General features: G+C 51.2%; 1 protein-coding gene across 1 annotated transcript in view; it reads left to right on the forward strand.

Moving 5' to 3' along the window:
• ASH1L (ASH1 like histone lysine methyltransferase) overlaps positions 1 to 19,911 on the forward strand; it is a 38,567-nt gene that overhangs the window by 6,091 nt on the left and 12,565 nt on the right. Inside the window, exons 3-8 of the mRNA XM_065751609.1 lie at positions 1,665 to 6,414; positions 10,786 to 10,887; positions 12,634 to 13,366; positions 14,336 to 14,518; positions 17,051 to 17,145; positions 19,130 to 19,203. Coding sequence (XP_065607681.1) covers positions 1,665 to 6,414; positions 10,786 to 10,887; positions 12,634 to 13,366; positions 14,336 to 14,518; positions 17,051 to 17,145; positions 19,130 to 19,203 — 5,937 coding nt within the window. The remainder of the gene's footprint in view (positions 1 to 1,664; positions 6,415 to 10,785; positions 10,888 to 12,633; positions 13,367 to 14,335; positions 14,519 to 17,050; positions 17,146 to 19,129; positions 19,204 to 19,911) is intronic.

Raw genomic sequence — 19,911 nt, forward strand, 5'->3', positions numbered from 1 at the left:
GATTACGCCTTCCCCTGTCGTGCAGCGATTGTTAGCACAACAGAAGTCACTTCAGGAAAGCCTGGCACCCTTTTGTCCCCATGCGTTAGGGTATCAGGGCTGCTCCCCGCCCCCTGCAGTGGGTTTGGTGAGTACCAGGGTGGGTGGGTGAACAGGGGGAAGTTCCTGAAATGTGACGCTCCGGCAGAATTTACATAAGATTGCAGCTGCCACGGAAAAGCTGGGCCAAGTGCCAAGCTGCTCTCTGTAGACCAGAGGCTCTTTTTCCACCACAGCTAAAAATCAGTAGCCCACACGACTGGTGGGTTTTGTTCTGCTGCTGCATTTGGAGGCATCCAGCTTCTGCTGATGCTCGTGCCCACCCTTCCCTAAGAGGAGAGCTTTGGCCAGAGATGCGTCGCCCCTTGGGAAGCCTTGTTTGTTTTCTGAATTCACACTCAGGCTGGTAGGCAGCGGTGGCAATGTCAGGGACGTTTTGCTTCTGGTACGTCAAGGATTGTAGTGTGAGCCCAGCAGGGATCCAGGCAGTGGTCAGGGCTCATCTCAGGCAGATGGGGTGGCCTGCTTTGACTTAACATACTTACAGCTGGTATGGGCAAGCACTGTGAGCAGTGCTGGTTCGGTTGTGCTGGTGCTGTTTAGCTGAGAGAGTTGCTTGGGCTCCTCAGTGCGTGAGCAGTGTATTGAAATGTTTTCTTCCACTGTTGCTTTCCATACAGAAATGTCCTTGTTATTCCCAAAGTTCCTGGCTGTGCACTACTTGAGTTGAATTTTCATTGTCACTTCAGAGCAGTCTTATTCTTCCCGTGTGATACGCCTTAGTGATAGCAGTACCTCCCATTAACAGAAGCTTTTAATAATACAGAACTACAAGGAGGCACTCTGTGATGAAGGCTGATCAAAAAGATTACTTCAGTACTATTTATTGAAGCCTCTGGGACTCGCAGTCTCCCTGTACCCACGGCACGACTGAGAGCTCTGGCTGCAGTGGTTGGATTTCAGGTTTGGAACCATGTTGTGGATCGTGCTGACTCAGAGGCCTCCACTGAGTGCAGGAAGCAGCACCTCTGGCTCCGGCCCTGCAGAAAAGCAGTGGGTCAGCACGTCTGTGCACTGCAGAGGCTCCGACAGCTCAGGCAACGCGTGTCACCCGAACAACTATTTCCCATCTCTAGGGAATACTGTCAGAGCAAATCCAGCTCGCGGTCTCCTGTTGAAGTCGTGCTGATATAGCTTGCAGGGTAAATACTTTGTTCATGAGCAGCGCCGAGGTTTGCTGTTCAGAGGACGATTTCAGAGGAAGCCAGGCTATATCTTTCTCCAGCATAATTAGGTATTTGCCAACCATAGCTACAGTTTCCTAAACCGTAATTCATCCTGCGCTGACTGTAATTAAGTGCAGTAGGTGCTGTGCAATTGTCTTGTGTTTATTGGAGGGGGATGGATGATGCTTTTCCCTCTCTGTTTAACGTTTCAGATGGTATGTCCCGTAACGTTTTGAAACTGTGTGTTCATGTAATTATAAGGGGTGGGAATCTTCCACTCTTAGGCCCAGTTGGAGTGAATGTATCCGTGCGTTATTGACGGGTTCCTAATGGGACTTGTTGAGGCAGTGGGTCTTTGTGCTCTTGTCCTAAAGAATTTCTCTTTTTATTAACTTGTAGGACCCTTCAAAGTCGTACAAGAAAGCTGGAGAAGTTGCAACAGTTGAATTACATGTGGAAGAAGGTATACAAGTAGAAACAAATCCCTTACCTAAGAAAGTTTCCCCATTGCACACTGAAATGACAGATTATATAAAGTCATCTCCTCCGACTCTTATCAGTAGCCATAATTCTGACTTAAAGGATAGAACACAGATAAATGGAGCAACAACTGTAACAGAGAAATTGGCCCAACTTATTGCAACTTGTCCTCCTTCAAAGTCTTCCAAAACAAAGCAGAAGAAGCCCGGGAGCGGAACTGCGTCTGGTTTGGTTAAAGACTCTGGGAAGAAGCTGCCAGGAACCATTCCTGCGAGCGGGATAGTGAATAAAGATTTGGTAAAGAAATTGCCGGGATCTGGTATTGCTGTGGGATTGGTTAGTAAGGACTCAGGGAAGAAGCCATTAGGGATTGGTAGCGCAGCCATATTGGTTAACAAAGACTCTGGGAAGAAGCCACCGGGGATCGGCCCGTTAATAGGATTGGTTAACAAGGACTCTGGAAAGAGGCTGGCGGGGATCAGCGCTCCGCCTGGGTTAGTTAGCAAGGACTCTGGAAAGAAACAGCCAGTGACCAGCTCTGCAGTTGGGTTAATTAACAAAGATGTTGGGAGGAAATTTCCAGGTATCGGCACTCCAACCGGACTGACTAATAAGGAGCCTGCAAAGAAGCCAGCGGGGATCAGCGCTCCAGCCGGGCTGATGAGCAAGGATGCTGGGAAGAAGTTGCTGGGAATAAGTAGTCCTGCAGGATTGCTTAGCAAGGACACCGGGAGAAAGGTGCCGGGGACTGGCGGTGCCACGGTCCTGACTAACAAAGACCCCGGCAGGAAGACGCCGGGGATTGGCAGCCCAGTGGGACCAGTTAACAAGGACTCCGGGAGGAAGATACTAGGCATTAGCAGTCCGGTGGGATCGGTTAGCAAGGACCCTGGAAAGAAGCCAACGGGAATCAGCGCTCCCGTGGGTTTGGTTAACAAGGACTCTGGAAGTCTGAAAGCAGACTCCCTTCTGCCTGCCTCAGAGCCCTTCAAGCTTCCTTGCAATTCAAACCTCGGTAGCCTTGAAAGCCACGATACTCCGGATTTACTGAAAGAAAATAGTACCAGCAAAACACTTGAGAAGCATGTTGTGAGGCAGAGTAAAGAAAGTATCTTGGAAAAGTTCTCAATTCGGAAAGAAATCGCTGACGTGGGCAAAGAGATGTTTAATGAAGGACTCTGCATCCCACAGGATGGTTACTCAGCCAGCGAGAAAGGGGTTTATGAAACATCGAAGCATGAAAAGCAGCCTCCAGTCTATTGCACTTCACCAGACTTCAGGACAGGAGGTGCTTCAGACGTATCCACAGCCAAGTCCCCATTTAGTGCAGTAGGAGAGGGAAATCTCCCGTCACCTTCACCCACGGTGTCTGTTACCACCTTAAACAGGAGCCTCTCGGCAGCGGCTTCGCAGTTAGCATCTAACACGCTGCATCTGAGCTCCACGGCGGATCTCTTGGAAGGGATTTCAGATCAGATTGGCAAAACGCAGTTTTCTCCCGACAGTACACTTCTAAATATAAACAGAACGTTGAGCCACACTCTGAGTGCCGATTTTAAAGGTGCTGATAAAGAGCTGAACGATTCAAAAGCTGCTTACGTAGAAACTTCAAGAACTAGCCCCTCTCTAGGGAAAAAACCCATTCTGGCAGCTGAAACAAGCATTCACGCTACTGTCACCCCTTCGGTCGTGAGTTTTACAAGCTTGTTTAGCAGCAAGCAGTTCCTGAAGATCGGTGCAATAGCTGCATCAGATAAATCCTGCCAGGGAGCGAAAAATCTGAGCGCTAGTCAGCAATCAAAACCTCTAAAGAAAAGAAAAGGGAGGAAGCCACGATGGACTAAAGTGGTGTCGAGAAGCACGTGCCGGCCTCCAAAGGGTCTGGAACTGGAAAGGTCAGAGCTTTTTAAAAACATTTCCTACGGTGCACTATCCAGCAGTAATTTGGAGCAGGCCAAATTCTTAAAAAACATAGGATCGTCTTCGTTCGTGGAGCACGAGTTCGTTAAGCATCAGTTGCCAAAACTGAGCGAGGCGAGCGGGCAGTCTCTGGCGCTGTTAACTGAGTCGGACAAGCAGGCTCAGAAGTTCTACAGTGCTCACAAACAGCCTTCGAGTTTGTGTATGTCGGATGACTTCTTACCTGACATGTATAAACCCAAAAGAGGAAGACCTAAATCCAAGGAGATGCCGGAGCTCGAAGGGCCCCCCAAAAGAGCTCTGAAGATCCCAGCGTCCAAAGTCTTTTCGGTGCAGTCCAAGGAAGAGCAAGAACCTCCCATTCTGCAGCCCGAAGTGGAAATTCCTTCCCTAAAGCAGAGTTTATCGGGACAAGGTTTTCCTAAAAAGAGAGGGAGGCCTAAAAGGCAGATCAGGTCATCGATTAAAATGAAGCCACCCATTCTTTCTGTGGCACCTTTCGTAGGAACGGACAGCTCGAACAAGATAGAGTCTGAGAGCGATCAGCATCGGGGCGGGGACTTCTTTGAGAGAAAGGACCAGCTCCGAGGGCCAGAAGAAGTCCAAAAGCCCAATATTTGTAGCATGAGCGATTTGGAAGTAGACTCAGACAGAAAAGTCGCCAAGAGAAATAACGGCCAGTTAATGAAAACAATTATTCGAAAAATAAATAAAATGAAAACGTTAAAGCGAAAGAAACTTTTGAATCAGATCCTCTCGAGTACAGTGGAACCAAATAACAAAGGGAAAGTGCAATCGAAGCTCCACAACACGGTGTCAACTCTTGCTGCCACTTTTGGTTCAAAATTAGGCCAGCAGATAAACGTCAGCAAGAAAGGAACCATTTATATAGGAAAAAGGAGGGGGAGGAAACCCAAAGCTGTCCTGAACGGTATTTTAACTAGCAACTCCGCCAGCCTGACAGTTCTTGAGAAATCTTCTCAGCAAACTCCCGGGACATCGTTTGGCCAAGTGCTTCCCCATTTGCTGCCTTCAGCAGCTGCTAGTTCAGACATTCTTCCATCCCCCGTTTGCTCTCAGTCCTCTGCAGTCAGTGGGGGACAGAGCCCCGTCAGCAGCGACGCGGGATTTATTGAGCCCAGCTCGGTGCCCTACTTGCACATACACTCCAGGCAGGGAAGCGTCGTTCAGACGCTCGCCATGAAGAAAGCTGCTAAGGGAAGGAGGAGATTATCTCCACCCACGTTGTTGCCAAACTCTCCTTCTCACTTGAGTGAGCTGACGTCGCTGAAGGAAGCCACTCCTTCCCCCGTGAGCGAATCGCACAGCGATGAGACCATTCCCAGCGACAGTGGAATAGGGACAGATAACAACAGCACTTCGGATCGAGCAGAGAAGTTCTGCGGGCAGAAGAAGAAGAGGCATTCCTTCGACCACGTTTCCCTCATTGCACCCGAAGCCTCCACGGTTTTAAGTAATCTCAAAGAAAAGCATAAACACAAATGCAAGCGCCGAAGTCACGATTACCTTAGTTACGACAAAATGAAGAGGCAGAAGCGGAAAAGGAAAAAGAAGTATCCTCAGCTTCGAGGTAGGCAGGACCCGGATTTCCTGGCCGAGTTGGAAGAGTTGATCAGTCGGTTAAGCGAAATTAGGATAACCCACAGAAGTCACCATTTTATACCCCGAGATTTACTGCCTACCATTTTCCGGATAAATTTCAATAGTTTCTACACTCACCCTACTTTTCCTTTAGATCCGTTGCACTACATTAGGAAACCCGACTTAAAGAAGAAGAGAGGCAGGCCTCCAAAAATGCGGGAGGCGATGGCAGAAATGCCTTTCATGCACAGCCTCAGCTTTCCTCTCTCCAGCACCGGGTTCTATCCCTCCTATGGCATGCCTTACTCTCCTTCCCCCCTCGCAGCTGCTCCCATAGGCTTAGGTTATTACGGAAGGTACCCCCCGACTCTTTATCCTCCGCCACCTTCTCCTTCGTTCACCACCCCGCTGCCACCGCCCTCCTACATGCACACAGGCCATTTGCTTCTCAATCCCACCAAATACCACAAGAAAAAGCATAAACTTTTACGCCAGGAGGCTTTCCTCACCACCAGTAGGACTCCACTGTTGTCCATGAGCACGTACCCCAGCGTTCCGCCTGAGATGGCTTATGGCTGGATGCTCGAACACAAGCACAGGCACCGCCACAAACACAGAGAGCATCGTACTTCCGAGCAGCCGCAGGTTTCCATGGACACCATCACGGCTAATAGCTCTTCGAGAACGGTGCTGGAGTCCTTGAAGCGCTACAGATTCGGGAAGGAGGCTGTCGGCGAGAGGTACAAACATAAGGAGAAACACAGGTGTCACATGTCTTGTCCCCACCTGTCACCTTCAAAGGGATTGCTAAGCAGAGATGAACAGTGGGTCCGGAGGGAGCCTTCGGACTCCAATTCCTTAGCGCTGGGATTGCAGACGCCGTTACAGATAGACTGCTCAGACAGTTCCCCGGGCCTATCCCTGGGGGGATTTACTCCCAGCTCCGAGGCAGCCAGCAGCGACGAACACACGAACCTTTTCACAAGTGCAATAGGCAGCTGCAGAGTCACAAACTCCAGCAGCACCAATGGACGTAAAAAGCTCACTGACAGCCCTGGGCTCTTCAGCACACAGGACACGTCGCTAAACCGACCGCTCCGAAAGGAACCGTTGCCTTCAATCGAAAAGGCGCTGCAGCCGCTGCCAGGTAAGGGAGCTCTCGTTGTGCCGTTGCCTGAGCCGTGCTGCTCTATGCTCTCGGCTGCCAGCGATGGCTTTGGCTTTGTGGCAGTCTTCCCGTGTCGGGTTTGCTTTGGGAATTCCTGCCGTGTTGAAGCGCTGCCCTGCGCGGTGCCTGGCATTGGCTGATGGGATGTCTCCCGTTGATGGGATAGCGTAAGTATCTGCTCCACCACGTCTGTCCTGCTCTGTTACAGAAACGTGCCGAGTTTTGCCAGGGAGGCTCTCATTAAAAGCTCTTTCCGTTTTCCTTACAGCTTCTGGAGAAACGGAGTTAAAATTTCTTACGGTTTTTGATATTGTAAAAGTCATCTTCCTACTTATTTTGAAGTCTGATGGACTGATTTTAGAGTAGCTGTTGGTACTGCCACTGTGGGTAGCATTTCCATTGAAGAAAATGTTTCCTATTTCTTTTATGACTCAATTTTAGGTATTTTGGTCATCTTTTATTGCAGTGTGGCTTTGATCCCCAACTCGAGGCCTTTAGCAATACCTCCAAACAGTTGCCAAATGATTCTAGGAATCTAGGAAGACCAAACTTCATAGTGACTGTTTGAATCACAGCTGGGAAGCTCATCTTAGCATCCCCAGAAGTGACTGAAACAGAGCTAAGAACTGCACAGAATATTGCAGTGGCAGCAGCGGAGGATTGCTGCTCAAGGACCTCCACTCTGCTGTGTTAAAAAACACTGATGGTTTCTCCTCCTTTACTCTCTGCCTCCTGAAGATAAATCCTTTACCCCAGACCACTCGTGACTGGTAGTTCACAGAGCAAGAGCTGGGGAAGCAGCTCGCTGTCAGTAAGGAGCATTACCTGCTCGTGTTCCTTGCTTTCCTCTTCCTCCTTTGCTTCCATTCTGATGCCCCCGAGCGCCTCGCGTGCGTCTGTGTTATCCTCCAGTAGGAGGAAAGTAAAGTGCATCCACGTACAGCGGTGACACGAGACAATTTTAACATTTTTACATCTCTTCTAATCAAAACAACGTCGGGAGAGGTGCGAGGAGGAAGCAGTGAAGCCGTAACATCTCCCCTCCTGCTGCAGAGGAAGCACAGATTCAGTGCTCAGTCACCCACGGGTTAACGCGGCTCGGAGGATCGCTGCGGTGGTTTGTGCAGTTCTGGGAATTTCCTGAGGAATTCCATTACAGTGAATGATCTGACTTGGGTTTTTTATGAGGAGCAGCCTAATTAGAGATGTTTTAAGCCGAAAACCTGCTAGGCGAAGGCTCTGAATCACTCTCCCTCTTAGGGTGTGTTTATTTGGTTCATCCGATGCGGCGTATTGCTCTCAGTAAGCGTACTGCTAGAATTGGAAGCAGCTGTTAGTGCTGTGAGACCAGCTTCCAGCTCAGCATTCATCTCATTCACAAGGAGCTCCCGATGCCCGCATTGTGCAGTACCTCAGAGGGCTTAGGCTGCGTCTAGAAAAAAGCCCCATGCTTTTTTCTTTCCTTTTTTTTTTCTTTTTTTCTCCTCGAGATCAATGGCAAGTTGCATCGTTGGCGTTGTTTTTCATCTGTACTGCTGAATTGTGATCCTGTGGCTGTTACTGCAAAAGACTCAGGTCCTATTTTTGTGTACTGCGGAAAACAGCACGGATGAGGGGAAGAAAATGCGGCGCATCAAGGATGATTATTTTTTATTTATTTATTGAACCAGAGGCAGCCGAGGTGCGTGGAGGAGGGAACACAGAGCTGTTAGAGCAAGTAGTCAGAGGACAGCATCAGGAGTGCCTGCTGAAACCGATCCGCAGGGATATTCATCGTCATCTGTGTCAGAAACCTCTCCCGTATGGAGGACACCCTCCGATTCCGTGGGGTTTTGAACTCGAACCCGGCGGGGCCGCCTTCCTTGGCTGATGCTTTCTGTCACCTTCTGTCTGATGCTCTCAGATTGGATCAGCACCGTGGCTGTGACACGCGTGTTTTGACAGACGGGACTCAGTGAGCGGATGGTGGTGGTTCTCAGGGGGACGTTTCAATCCTAGAGATGCGCAGCCAGGGGAAGGGTCACGAGGGTGTGTGTCTTTAAGTGGGGCTCAGGAGCTGCCTTGGTGTGTATCCCAAAAAAGACCCCAACGCAGCGGGCGTCCCCGTCACACATCTTCGAGGCACCGTGCTGTAGGCAGGCGTTGTGCAGAGCCCAGCTGGAGGTCGGGGTCCTGGAAAAGCGTGGATCTCTCCTCGAGGCTGTGAATGCTGAGAAGCACAGCACACACTGCTGGTTCGTTGCTGTAATCCCTTGCTAGCAAGCGGCTGTTCCTCAGCTCTCAGAGCTGCACTGAGGCTCTGTCGGATCCCCCGTGCTCTGCTGGAGGGCTGAGCACACAGCACACGGGGATCGTCAGTGGAGCAACCTCATGTGGGCGCTGCTGCGGGGCTCTGTCTGCAGCTTCACGCCTTGAGTTGCTTCAGACGCTTGCGAGCTTGTTTTAAGGTGGTTTCTCAGTGCCTGGAGCGAAGGGGAACCCAAAGGAGCAGTTCGGAGGAGACCGATCCGCTTCGCGCTCCCTTCATCCCAAGGAAAACCCAAGGAGAGGTTTGGGGCGGACATCAGTCGGTGTGACACAAGATGTGCAGCGCGGGGCAGGGCCGCGGGCAACGGCGCCGCCTGGCGGCCAGGTCGGGCATAGCACCGCCGGGGCCTGCGCCTCCGCCCGGGCCCAGAGCAGCCCGACCCCGGGCCTGGTGCTGCCCGACCCCGGGCCTGGTGCTGCCCGACCCCGGGCCTGGTGCTGAACCCCGGGCCTGGTGCTGAAGCCTGGGCCTGGTGCTGAACCCCGGGCCTGGTGCTGCCCGACCCCGGGCCTGCCTAGGCCTGGTGCCTTCCCGGCCTCGGGCCTGGTGCTGAAGCCTGGGCCTGGTGCTGCCCGACCCCGGGCCTGCTTAGGCCTGGTGCCTTCCTGGCCTCGGGCCTAGTGCTGCAGCCTGGGCCTGGTGCTGCCTGCCCCCAGGCCTGCACCTCCGCCTGGGCCTGGTGCTTGCATGACTCAGGCCTAGCCCTGCAGCCTGGGCCTAGCGCCCTCTGAGCTCCATCAGAGCTCGTCCTCTGTCCCCCCAGGGCCTGGCGGTGCGGCTGAGTCCCCTCAGGGGCTGAAGGGCTCCTTCCCACTGAGGTTGGGTGGCTGTTACTGAGAGGAAGAAACCCTCTGCGTGTGGTCATCTGTAAGCAGCCCCAGTGACAAAGTGCTCTGTAGTGGAGCAGCTCTCTGAATTCCTCTCACTTGTCTTTTTTCCTATTGAAACTTATTATAACCTCTTCGTGCTTATAGCAGTTAGCCTTCACCCCCCCCCCCCCCTTTCTCTTCTTTTTCTTGAGGTCTCAGGGTATTCATTTTAATCTACACAGTATGAAATCAATATCTCTTGTAGTTCCTCACTAGAAAAATTGATCCGGGATAAGAAGACAATTGTTCTTTCTAATATTAAGCAACTGCATGTGGTCTCCCTGCAGAGTTCCACTGCAGCTTCCTTCTTACCTGCGTGTTGTAAGAGCAGACCCTGTAGAAATGCACTCAGAGCCCACCAGCTCTGTGCCAGGATGCCATCTGAGGTGTTACACCACGGGATATTAATAATCATAAAAGCTCTGGGCTCCTCAGTACAAGACATGGGTGTAGTGCAGGGAGTGCAGTGGCAAGCCACCGAGGTGACTAAGGGCTTGGGAATTCGTTACACAAACAGAGATGGGACTGCTCAGCCCGTGGAAGAGAGTGCTCAGGGGAGATCTTATCAGTTTTGCCTAGTCCTGGTGGCAGGGAGAAAGGAAGAGGGAACCAAATGCAGCTCTGCCTGGTGACAGGACAAGAGGCAGCGGGCACAAAGCCAAACACGGGAAATCCTGCCCATATAGGAGAAAAAACAGTGTTCTGTCATAAAGGGGATTGAACTCTGGTTCGGATTGCCAAGGGAGGTTGTGGAGTCCCTGTGGACGTGTTGGAAACCTGACACGGTGGCTGTGTGGGATCTCCAGAAGTCCTTTGCAACCTCAGCTGTTGCGAGGAGATGAAATGGGAGGGGAGTTTGTTTGGAAGCAGGGATGTGTCGGGGTGTTTTGTTTGTTTTGGTGTTGGTTTCTTACATAGGAGATACTATATGGCTCTTAGGGATTGCTTTACTGCCCCGTGTGTGCCACTGCCCTGTGAGAAATTCTGTTGCGATGGTCCAGATCCGTCTTTCTGCAGACACTGACGTTGTAGCAAGTGTTCTTGATGCTAAAAAACCAACAAAAAAGAATAATGTTAGTTTGAATATTAAGCACTACACAGCGTTTTATTGGCACTGCCAGGCTGAAGTGATTTTTTTTTTTATGCTTTTGTCTTCCCTGATCTGCTTTGCAGGCACTCTGCCAACGCAGGACAAACCTTCCCAGAGGCAGTCAGAGAGCACAAATTGCAGCCCTTCCAGAAAGAGATCAACATCTGAGAGCACATCTTCTACAGGCAAGTAATGTTTGCTCATCTTGGTTTGGGGATCGCTGCAGTGCTGTACTGCTACAGGCAAAGACAGCGCTGCGAGGAGGACTTTGCAGCAGCAGGATTTTCATGGACATGCTGAGCTTTTCCACTTGCAGCTTAGCACACAAATCCTTCAGACTGTGTTGTAGGGTAGAGGAAAGGGAGCTGGTGTGTGGAGAAGCAGCAGCGTAGCTGTGGTGGAGTTGGGTTCCTCACCGTGTTAAATTGGTGTTGGTGAAGCTTGAGTCTTTGCTAGCAATACTTGTGGCACTGCAGTTACTCTATGAATTAGGGGAATAAATCCCTCCGTGAGGCCAAGAAGATATGGCAGGAAGGGCATTTGCAGAGTGGCAGCTGTAGAAAAAAACTGCTCTTAGAGTTCCAGCCTTCTTGGACAGTGAAACCGATTCCAACTTTGTAGTAAACATCCCTGGATCCCGACTAGCAGAACTACTTGTTCAGTTTCCATATGTAAAGAATGCGGCCAAACTTCTGTATCCTCCTCCCTTTAAACAAACATTTACCTCTGAAGCTTTCTTCAGCTGTGCTTAAGAAGTCCACCCAGAGTGAAGTGGTTTTTTTTTTCCTCTGTGTCTTTTTAACTTTCACTTGCTTGTTGTGAAGGGACAACTGCAAGCAGCCTAAGCCTGTGCACAGGCAGGTGTCAAAAGTTCAGGCATTTCTTGGGCAGGAGGACAGAGAACAAAACTGAGTCGTGAGTTTGGCAGCTTCAAAGACATTGGAGTGATGCTGGGAGGGCCCGGGCTTTGTCACATCCCCTGCAGATCTGGAAGACATGTGGGACTTCAGTGCATTTGGCATAGCGAGCTGCTTCCTTCCCACCCGAGAGCACACGAGCGGTGCTGCAGCTGCTGGGGATCAGAGTTCAGATGTCTGATCCTTTGGGATCATTTTCCCAACAGAAGCACTGGTTCAGGGGCAGCCCCTGGGCTGTGTGTCCCTGTGTGTCGTGTTGTTCACTTATCCGGGGCGGTGCAGCTGCTCCCAGAGCTCCCAGCTCAAAGCAGATGGTGTTTCTGTGGGGAACCTTCAGCTCTGCCCCAGCTTAAAGACCGTAGGGAAAACAGGGAAGTTTGTCTTCACTCCTCCATCTAAAACTGAATGCTGAAAGTGAAAATCCTTCCCGAGCTTTGCGTGGCTGAGGCTGCCAGGTTTCCAAGTGGTTGTGGTTATGCTTACAGCAGTGACTGCACGGGCGTGTTGCTGTTTCTTTTTTGAGTCCTGTAGGAAGAAAGTTGTTCATAGGAGGGTTTGAGGGGCGGATATGCTGATTCTTCCTCCTTCAAATTGTTTGCACTCTCGGAATAATGTTTCCATTCGCACTTGCAAATTCATTACTTGGGAAAACCGATGAGGAATGCGTTTCTCCGTGGTCACAGAGTTGGATAGCACACACTTGGACTAGAAAACACTCACTGTAAACTGACTGCTAACGCATGATGTCCTCGTTGCCAAAAGATAGAAACCCTTCCTCAAAAACATTTTGTCATCACCTCTTTGACAGCAGCCCTAGTACACGCTTCTCAGCCCGCAGCCCACGACCCGCTGGTTCAAGTAGATCTAGAAGTGAATACTCTTTGTCCAGATATTTTGGCTTACCTACACCCAAGCCCACCTTCGTTGCGATCCGTTCTGTCCCCACGATGCGTTGGGTTTCACTTCAGACTCGTTTCTCTGATGTGTCTCAGTTGGGGTTTGTTTGTGTTTCAGTGGTCGGAGTGCCGCCGCGGGGGACGAGGCTGTCGGCTGCTGGTGATGAGTCCATGGACAGCTTGCTGCAGCGCATGGCGCAGCACGAGGGCCAGGCTGCTCTGGACAAGAGCATAGAAGCAGTCATTGCAAATGCATCGGTTCCTCTGTCGGCTAGTCCTGCTCGAAACCACACCAGGGAGAGAAAGCAGGACGGCCTCGTTGCTCCAGCCGTACCCAGCAGCTCCTGCAGTGACAGTATCTCGCTTCTGTCGGACAGGTTGCCCAACAGCTATTCCCCTCATCATCTCAAGAGAAGTGTGGTCGAAGCCATGCAGCGACAAGCTCGAAAAATGTGCAATTACAACAAGATCTTGGCAACAAAAAAAAATCTTGACCACGTCAATAAAATTCTCAAGGCCAAAAAGCTGCAGAGGCAGTCACGGACCGGGAATAATTTTGTGAAGCGCAGGCCTGGAAGGCCCCGGAAGTACCCCATGCAGGCCGTTGTGTCCATGCAGGCCTTCCAGGCAGCTCGGCTGGTCAGCCAGGAGTTAGATAAGAGGGAAGAGAGCAGCAGTCCTTTACACCTCGGACCCGATACCATCACCGATGTGATTGAAGCTGTGGTGCAGAGCGTCAACTTGAATCCAGATCACCGAAAAGGATGGAAGAGGAAGAGGTGGCTTGCAGAGGAGCAGGCCAGGAAACGACAGAAAGCTCTGCCTGAAGATGAGCAGGAGAGCACTAAGAGGTAATTCCCCCAGGACTGTGTGCCCTTGCGTTTAAAACATTCCAACCCCTCGAGGAATCCTACTCTCCAGGCTCCACTTGGTTTCACTCAGGAGTTTGCTGTTGGTTTTCAGAGTGCATAGGGTCTTTGTGAGCTGCTGTGCATCACAGCCCTCGATGGGATAACATCACAGGTAGTGTCAGACTTGTTTTTGTGAGCGAAACACTTCTTGTCGTCATCTTAATGGGTTTGTAAAGGGAAAACTGATGAGGTACTTTAGCAGAGGTTGTTCTTACGTCGTGTGCTGAGCACGGGACTGTAAGAGCTGCAGTACCGTGGGAACCTTCAGTGTGACTTTTGTGCATGAGAAACAATTCCAAGCAGTGCAGAATGTCAGGTGAGATCAACTGATCCGCAGCAAGGAGTGAAAACCAAAACAGTGAGTAGGAGTTCTGGTACACACCTGTCTGAAGAGTGCAGTCCTGGTGGTAAAGAAACACGCAGGAACCTCTACAACAGAGACATCACAGTCCTCCAGGGCTGTTTCTCCCTGAGTTTTCCCAATGGCTCCAAATAATAATGACCCGTTTGTGGGTCAGGACCAAATGCTCAAGCATTTGGGTTTGGAGAACGTTGCTGGAACCGCACGCTCCGAGAATGCACGGTGTGGCCCCTGAGAGCTGAGTGGAGGCCCCTGCTGCTTTCACAGTGCAGACACCTTCTGAGTCACTGAACTGAGGCTCCGAGGGCTGAACGTGAGGAGTGGTAATATTACTGTTAGAAGATCCTCCGTTCCTTGCAGTTCTGCTCAAGCCCTGCTTGCCCGTGGTCGTGGCGCGTTGTTAAATAGCAGAGACATCTCACACCTCGGTAACCTGCAGGGCTCTGTGCTGCTGACCATAAAAAAAGAAAGAGTAACGAAATACGGTAAGAAAATATTGATTGTAGGAAGCGTAAACCTGTGAAGATCACCTTTACTTTGTCTTCCAGTTTTTCTGAGGCGCCGCCTGAAGCACCCAGCCCTCAGGATGCCCTTGGGAAACCACCTGAACCCGAAGGCACTGAGCAGCAGCCTTTGCCCTCTGCTCCCCAGCGTGAGAAGAAAGCCCCCCGGCCCCCAAAGAAGAAGTACCAGAAGGCAGGGCTCTACTCCGACGTGTACAAAACAGCAGAGTAAGTAATAGCAGTGCAGAGTTGCTGTCTGTATTCCGGTGGGAGCTGTCTCCTCTCAGGTAAAGGCAGAAAGAGCTGGCTGGGAAGAAGCTGAACCGAAAGCATCAGCTTAATTAAAGGCTGTGAAAAGTAACACGCGTGGTAATTATCAGAATCTGACACGGTGAAGGTTTCAGGCGTAACCGTAGGCAGGAAGCAGCCTGCAGCAATCTCTGTGTCTCTGAGGATCGACCTTGAGGAGTGCAAGACATTCTTCTGACAGTAACCATCGTGGCAGGAGAAGGGCTGGCGGAGCTCAGGCACCGAGCGCGGTGTCCGCGTACAGGGGCCCGTGCGTTGCTATTTTTGTGCACTGAGTGGTGATGAGTGGTTATCCTTTTCAGGAAGGAATCCCAGGTACGAACCCTGCTCGTTGCCCCATCAGGTGTGGTTCATCTCCTTTGCTTCGAGCTGTTTGGAGTGGCAGTGCAGTGACTTCCCTTGGATAGAGAGCTGTTAAAGCTCAGTGACTGCAGCTCAGAGTTGGTGATTTCCAGCAGATGAGAATGAAGGAAGATAAGCGTGAAAGGAGTGATTTCAGAAGTCAGCCTCAGTGAAGCTCTATCTCCAAACGTTCCACGTTAGCAGAGCCCTCAGCTCCCGCTGCAGGAATTACGCAGACATGTAAGATGGGTTCCCTGTGTGGTGGCACAGGGCTGCAGGTGTAAGAACAAAGGAAGATTGTGCCCCGCAGTCATTACCTGTTTACCCAGCAGTGGCTTTGCTAGAGGAGTACAAAGTCTCCTTTGCCTCCTTTGCTTCCACCTTGCTGGCCCCACTGCTCGTGGAGCTGCAGGGAGCGGGGTGTTGTAGAAGCAGAGCTGCAGACAGGCAGGTACACCTCGTGGTCATAGAATGAACACTGAGTTTCCTTCCTGTTGAGTATTTCGTCGCTGTGTTAGGATGGAGAGCAGAACTTTCCCACTCTTCTTTGTGACGAGGTCTAGAGCTGAGACCCGGGGTGTTCCTGCAGTCCCCAGAGAGATTTGTGTTAAACCTTGGGGGTTTGGCTGCCTCCTTTCCTGTCTCCTGTCCCTATTGCTGTCCCCTTTGCACTTTCTGTACCACAACTTCCATTTCTACTGATGTGCTCTACGTGGAGCACACGAAGGGTGCTCCCGTGGCCGCCGCTCGCTCACACCTTGCGTGTTTTCTCTTTGCCTTTGGCTTCAGGGTTTGCTTGCCTCTCGGAAACGGAGGTTCACTCTTTGCCTTTTCACAATGCTTTTCCATTTCCTCCCGATAAGAAGTTGTTTTCCAGGTCCTGTAAGCAGTTATCACAAAGTCTCTTTCCTTGCAAGCCTCAGGGACTGAGTGCAGCTCAGCCTGGAAGGGCAGAGGCACAGGTTCTTCTCTTATTCCCTCCAGATGAGCGTTTTTTCGTGGTGGGCGAAGGAGGGCTGTGTTTGCCAAAGCAAAAGGAGTGGATGTCTGCCATCCATAAACGGGCTTGTAGCGTCAGAAGCAGTGCCCTTTCTTGTGTGGGGAAGTGGTGCTGCTCTCTGATGGGGATAGCTTGGCAAAACCGACTTCAGTTGGAAGTCGCTGTGTTTATGTAAGGAGCAGGCAGCAGCACTGCGCTGCTGTTAGCTTCTGGAGCGTGAAACACCCGACTGGAAATAGGTGATGTGTGTTTGAGCCCCTGCCCTGCTCCCGTGGCCTGGAGTGCATTTCTTCACCTCTCCATCTGCAGAACAGTCCCTCTGTGCCGTAACAAATGAGGGTGATGGGTGTGGGATGCATTTTCCTAGATATTCCTGTTTCATTTTCATGATAAACTTCCCCATTGCGGTACAACTGCCCGTGTGCGTGTGTGTGGTTCAGTGCAAGAGTTGCTTTCGTCACCGGGGCCTTCACTATTAAAAGCAGAGCTCTTTCAGGGGGAGTATAAGCAGCACGTAGCTGGGGGAGCCTTCATTTCAGCAGTTCCCCTTTGCTCCTTTATCACTGTCTGAAATGGAGTCACCTTGCTGTGGAATTAACCGGAATGTTTGACGAGGTCTGGGTGCTGAGCGGCATCGTTTGATGTCTCCCTGACCCACACAGCCACTCTTATTTCATCCCCCCGTTTGCTCCTTCTCTACAGGGGCTCTCTCATTGCTTTTTGAACCCCGATTTCTTTTCCTGCCTTCATTGATGGACGCCGTACTAGAGGAATAGAAGCAGGATGTTTGGTAGGACAGGGGGCACTACACGTGTACAGTGCATCAAATAGCTCAGCAGCCAACGTCAGGATGTGTCCTTTAACCTTCATCACTTCTGCCCTGTGGCACAGGAGGAGGTTCGTGCTGGTGCTGTCCCAAAGGTGCTGCCCAACTCCAGGGGGACAAAATCAAATCACCACTTCTGAAATGGGAGCAGCCCGGCCCTTGGGCAACTGGGAGTGATCCCTACTGTCGTTCTGGTGCCTGACGTTCTGGATGTCTGCATGCTGGTAACAGATCATGCACGCTTCGTGTGTGACAGAGGTGTTTCTCACTCTGTTCCCCACAGCCCGAAGAGCCGCCTCATCCAGCTGAAGAAGGAGAAGCTGGAGTACACTCCTGGGGAGCACGAGCACGGATTGTTTCCAGCCCCTATTCATGTCGGTGGGTACTGCACATGTTTTAGTGCCTGGGGACCAAATATCACTCTCGGGTGACACTGAGGTGCTCTGTTTGGACTCTCTTTGTCTCTCTCCCTTTTATTTCCTCCCATCCTCAAGGTAATAATATCCTTCAGCATATTGACCTCATCAGAGGTCACACTCATCCTCCTGTGTTTTTCAGCGGAAGAGTTTGACTCGGGAGGTTTCTTTTGTGCTCTCCTTTCTTCTCATTTTTTGTTTTCCATCCGAAGAGCTTTAACCGTGCTTCAAGTGCTGCAGTGCTTCAGCATGAAAGTGCTGTGACAGTGTCCCTCCCGAATTAATTTTCCAGCAGTGTAGCCAGAGATGATTTGTCCCATTTCTTACATCTCAGATGCTAAGCGGGCAATAATACGTTCCCCCTCGTGCCTATAATGATGAAAAATGAGGAAGAATGGAAAACGTGAATCTAGACGAACCGTGCCTGTGTGTGTCAATAAGCACAAACCTTTCAGCTTGCAGAGCTGAAGATGTTAAGTCACGTTCCCAAGGACGTGACCTTTCTGGGTTCTTCCTTGAATGAGGTCATGAAACTACGGCCGCTCTGAACCATCCGTTCTGACGCTCAGGTTCGGTCTGCGGCGCAGCGATCCTGTTCTCCTCCCAAGGCCGTGACCTCAGGTTTGTTGGTGCTAGCAGACACAAACAAGCTCCTGCCATAAAGATAAGCCAGCTTTAATTGCTGCGTGTTGGGTAGCTGGAGAGCAGCTTGCTGCGGAGCAGAGCTAAAGGTTTAGGGCTGTGCTGGTGGCTGCAGGCACGCTGCCAGGGCACTTGAAAGAGCCTTTTGTTTCGCCCGGTGAGGTCACAGAAGTGAAAGCAAATTCCCGGCAGATTTAGCTCTTTCCTGGAACCTGCTCTGGATGAATAAAGCTTTGGAAATAAAAAGTAATTTCGGGCTGCATTGCAGGGAAGACTTCAGCGTTTCCGTGGTCCGGTGGTGAGGGTACGCGTGGGAGTTCACGTGAGACCACGGATCACTGTGGAGGGATTTAGGGAACCTGGGGAAATGAGACGAGGAGCTGTCACCTCATCTCCTCTCTGCTCTCTGTGGCTCCGTGACGACAGTTTTCCAAAGCAAGTGATAAGAGAGCGTTTTAATCCTAGCTAGAAGGAGCCTGGCACTTCGTGTCAAGCCTCAGGCCTTACACAAATGGAGCATTTAACGAGGCAGTTTCCTTCTTTTGCAAAGAGTCTGGGGTGACAGTAAGTTGTGGAATAAAGACAAGGTTTGCAGCGACAGCAGTAACTCCTGTCTGAAAAGAGATCCGGTTATTGCTGAGAGCACAGATCCTCCCGAAGTCACTCTGAAGCAGGAATGCGTTTGTCAGGTCTGAGTGTGCTCCTCTGGGGAAGGCTGCACAAAGGAAACTTGGAAAGTCGGTGATGTGGTTTCTTTGAGCACAGCGTTGTGACGGAGCCCCTCGGATGAATCGCGCGCGCCGATGTGGGCCCTGTGCTCGATCACCTTGTGAGCACAGAGCAGCGTCCTTTGGGGTTCCTGCATTCTGGTGGCTGCAGTGCGGTGTGGCACGGCTCTGCGCGTTGGTTGCTGTCCTGTAACTCACGTTGGGGTCTCCTGGATGAGCACCTGCAGGGTTCCCTGCGCAGCTCTGCAGAGCTGAACCGTGACCGGTGGAGTTTGAGGGCATCCTGGAGGGGCAGCGACGGAGCAGAACGCAGCTCCTGCCTGTCGCCTCGCTCAGCATTTCTCCCTGCTGTCCGTGACACTGCAGAGGCGGAGCAGAAAGGACCACAAGATGGTGGGCTCCTTCCTGTGCTCATCACCGACACGGAAAACACGTTCGGAAGGGTCTGCTGTTGTGCTGCCTTGCAGACACTGAGAGGCCCTATCAGAATGTTGGCCCCACGCCTGGGAGCAATCCTTGTGCCCCGGGGGATGTGTGAATATGAGTGTGTGCAACTTACAAACCTTTTTGTTGCAGGGAAATATCTCAGACAAAAGAGAATTGACTTCCAGCTGCCTTACGACATCCTCTGGCAGTGGAAACACAATCAGGTACAAGATAAAAAGTTACTGCTTGCCAAGATTATGGTTGGGAAGAAAATAGCGTGAAAACCGCGTTGATGTACTCTGTGTATTGATGAGTATTCCTATTGCTGCCACTGGGCGACGAGAGGGGGATTTCTGTACGTGCTTCACGTGAGCAGTTTCCACCATCCCATCTCTTGCAGAGCAGCAATCCTGGAGGTTTCTGCCAGCAAAGTCACTGCTGCTGCTGCAGACTTTTATTTTGGTAGCGTGCCTGCTTTCCGCACTGATCTCGTTTTAGACATGCCTCGGGAGAATTCAGATGTACTGCCAACAGCACGGGGAGAAATTTCAGGCCTTCTTTTTCTTGGATCCCTCCCAGCAGAGTGTGGAATTTCTTTTTCACTCTCATGCTGAAATGTTCATACCGAGCAAAGAAGGGAAAGCGTTGAACGTTTTGAAAGTGCTTGAAATAGGGGCAAACCCTAAAAATAGGGTTTCTTTCTTTTTTCCCTCCTGAGAAGTTTCGACCGCGTGGTTGAACACGGCGCTGGGAGGTCCCCCTGTCCCGGCTGAGCAGCTCTGAGACGTGGGGCTGCAGCGTGGCAGTGAGCAGGGCACGTTCCCACGTGGCTGCAGCTCCTGCTCCCCTTCAAACACCACGTTGTGATCTTCAGCTCACGCTGGCTGCTGACATTTCAGCTCCTTGGCCATGTGTTGAAAATGAGCTGCACC

The sequence above is a fragment of the Cyrtonyx montezumae genome, unplaced genomic scaffold (assembly GCF_038088225.1).
Source record: "Cyrtonyx montezumae isolate F1298 unplaced genomic scaffold, pur_monq_1.0 scaffold_76, whole genome shotgun sequence".
NCBI classification, from domain to species: Eukaryota; Metazoa; Chordata; class Aves; order Galliformes; family Odontophoridae; genus Cyrtonyx; species Cyrtonyx montezumae.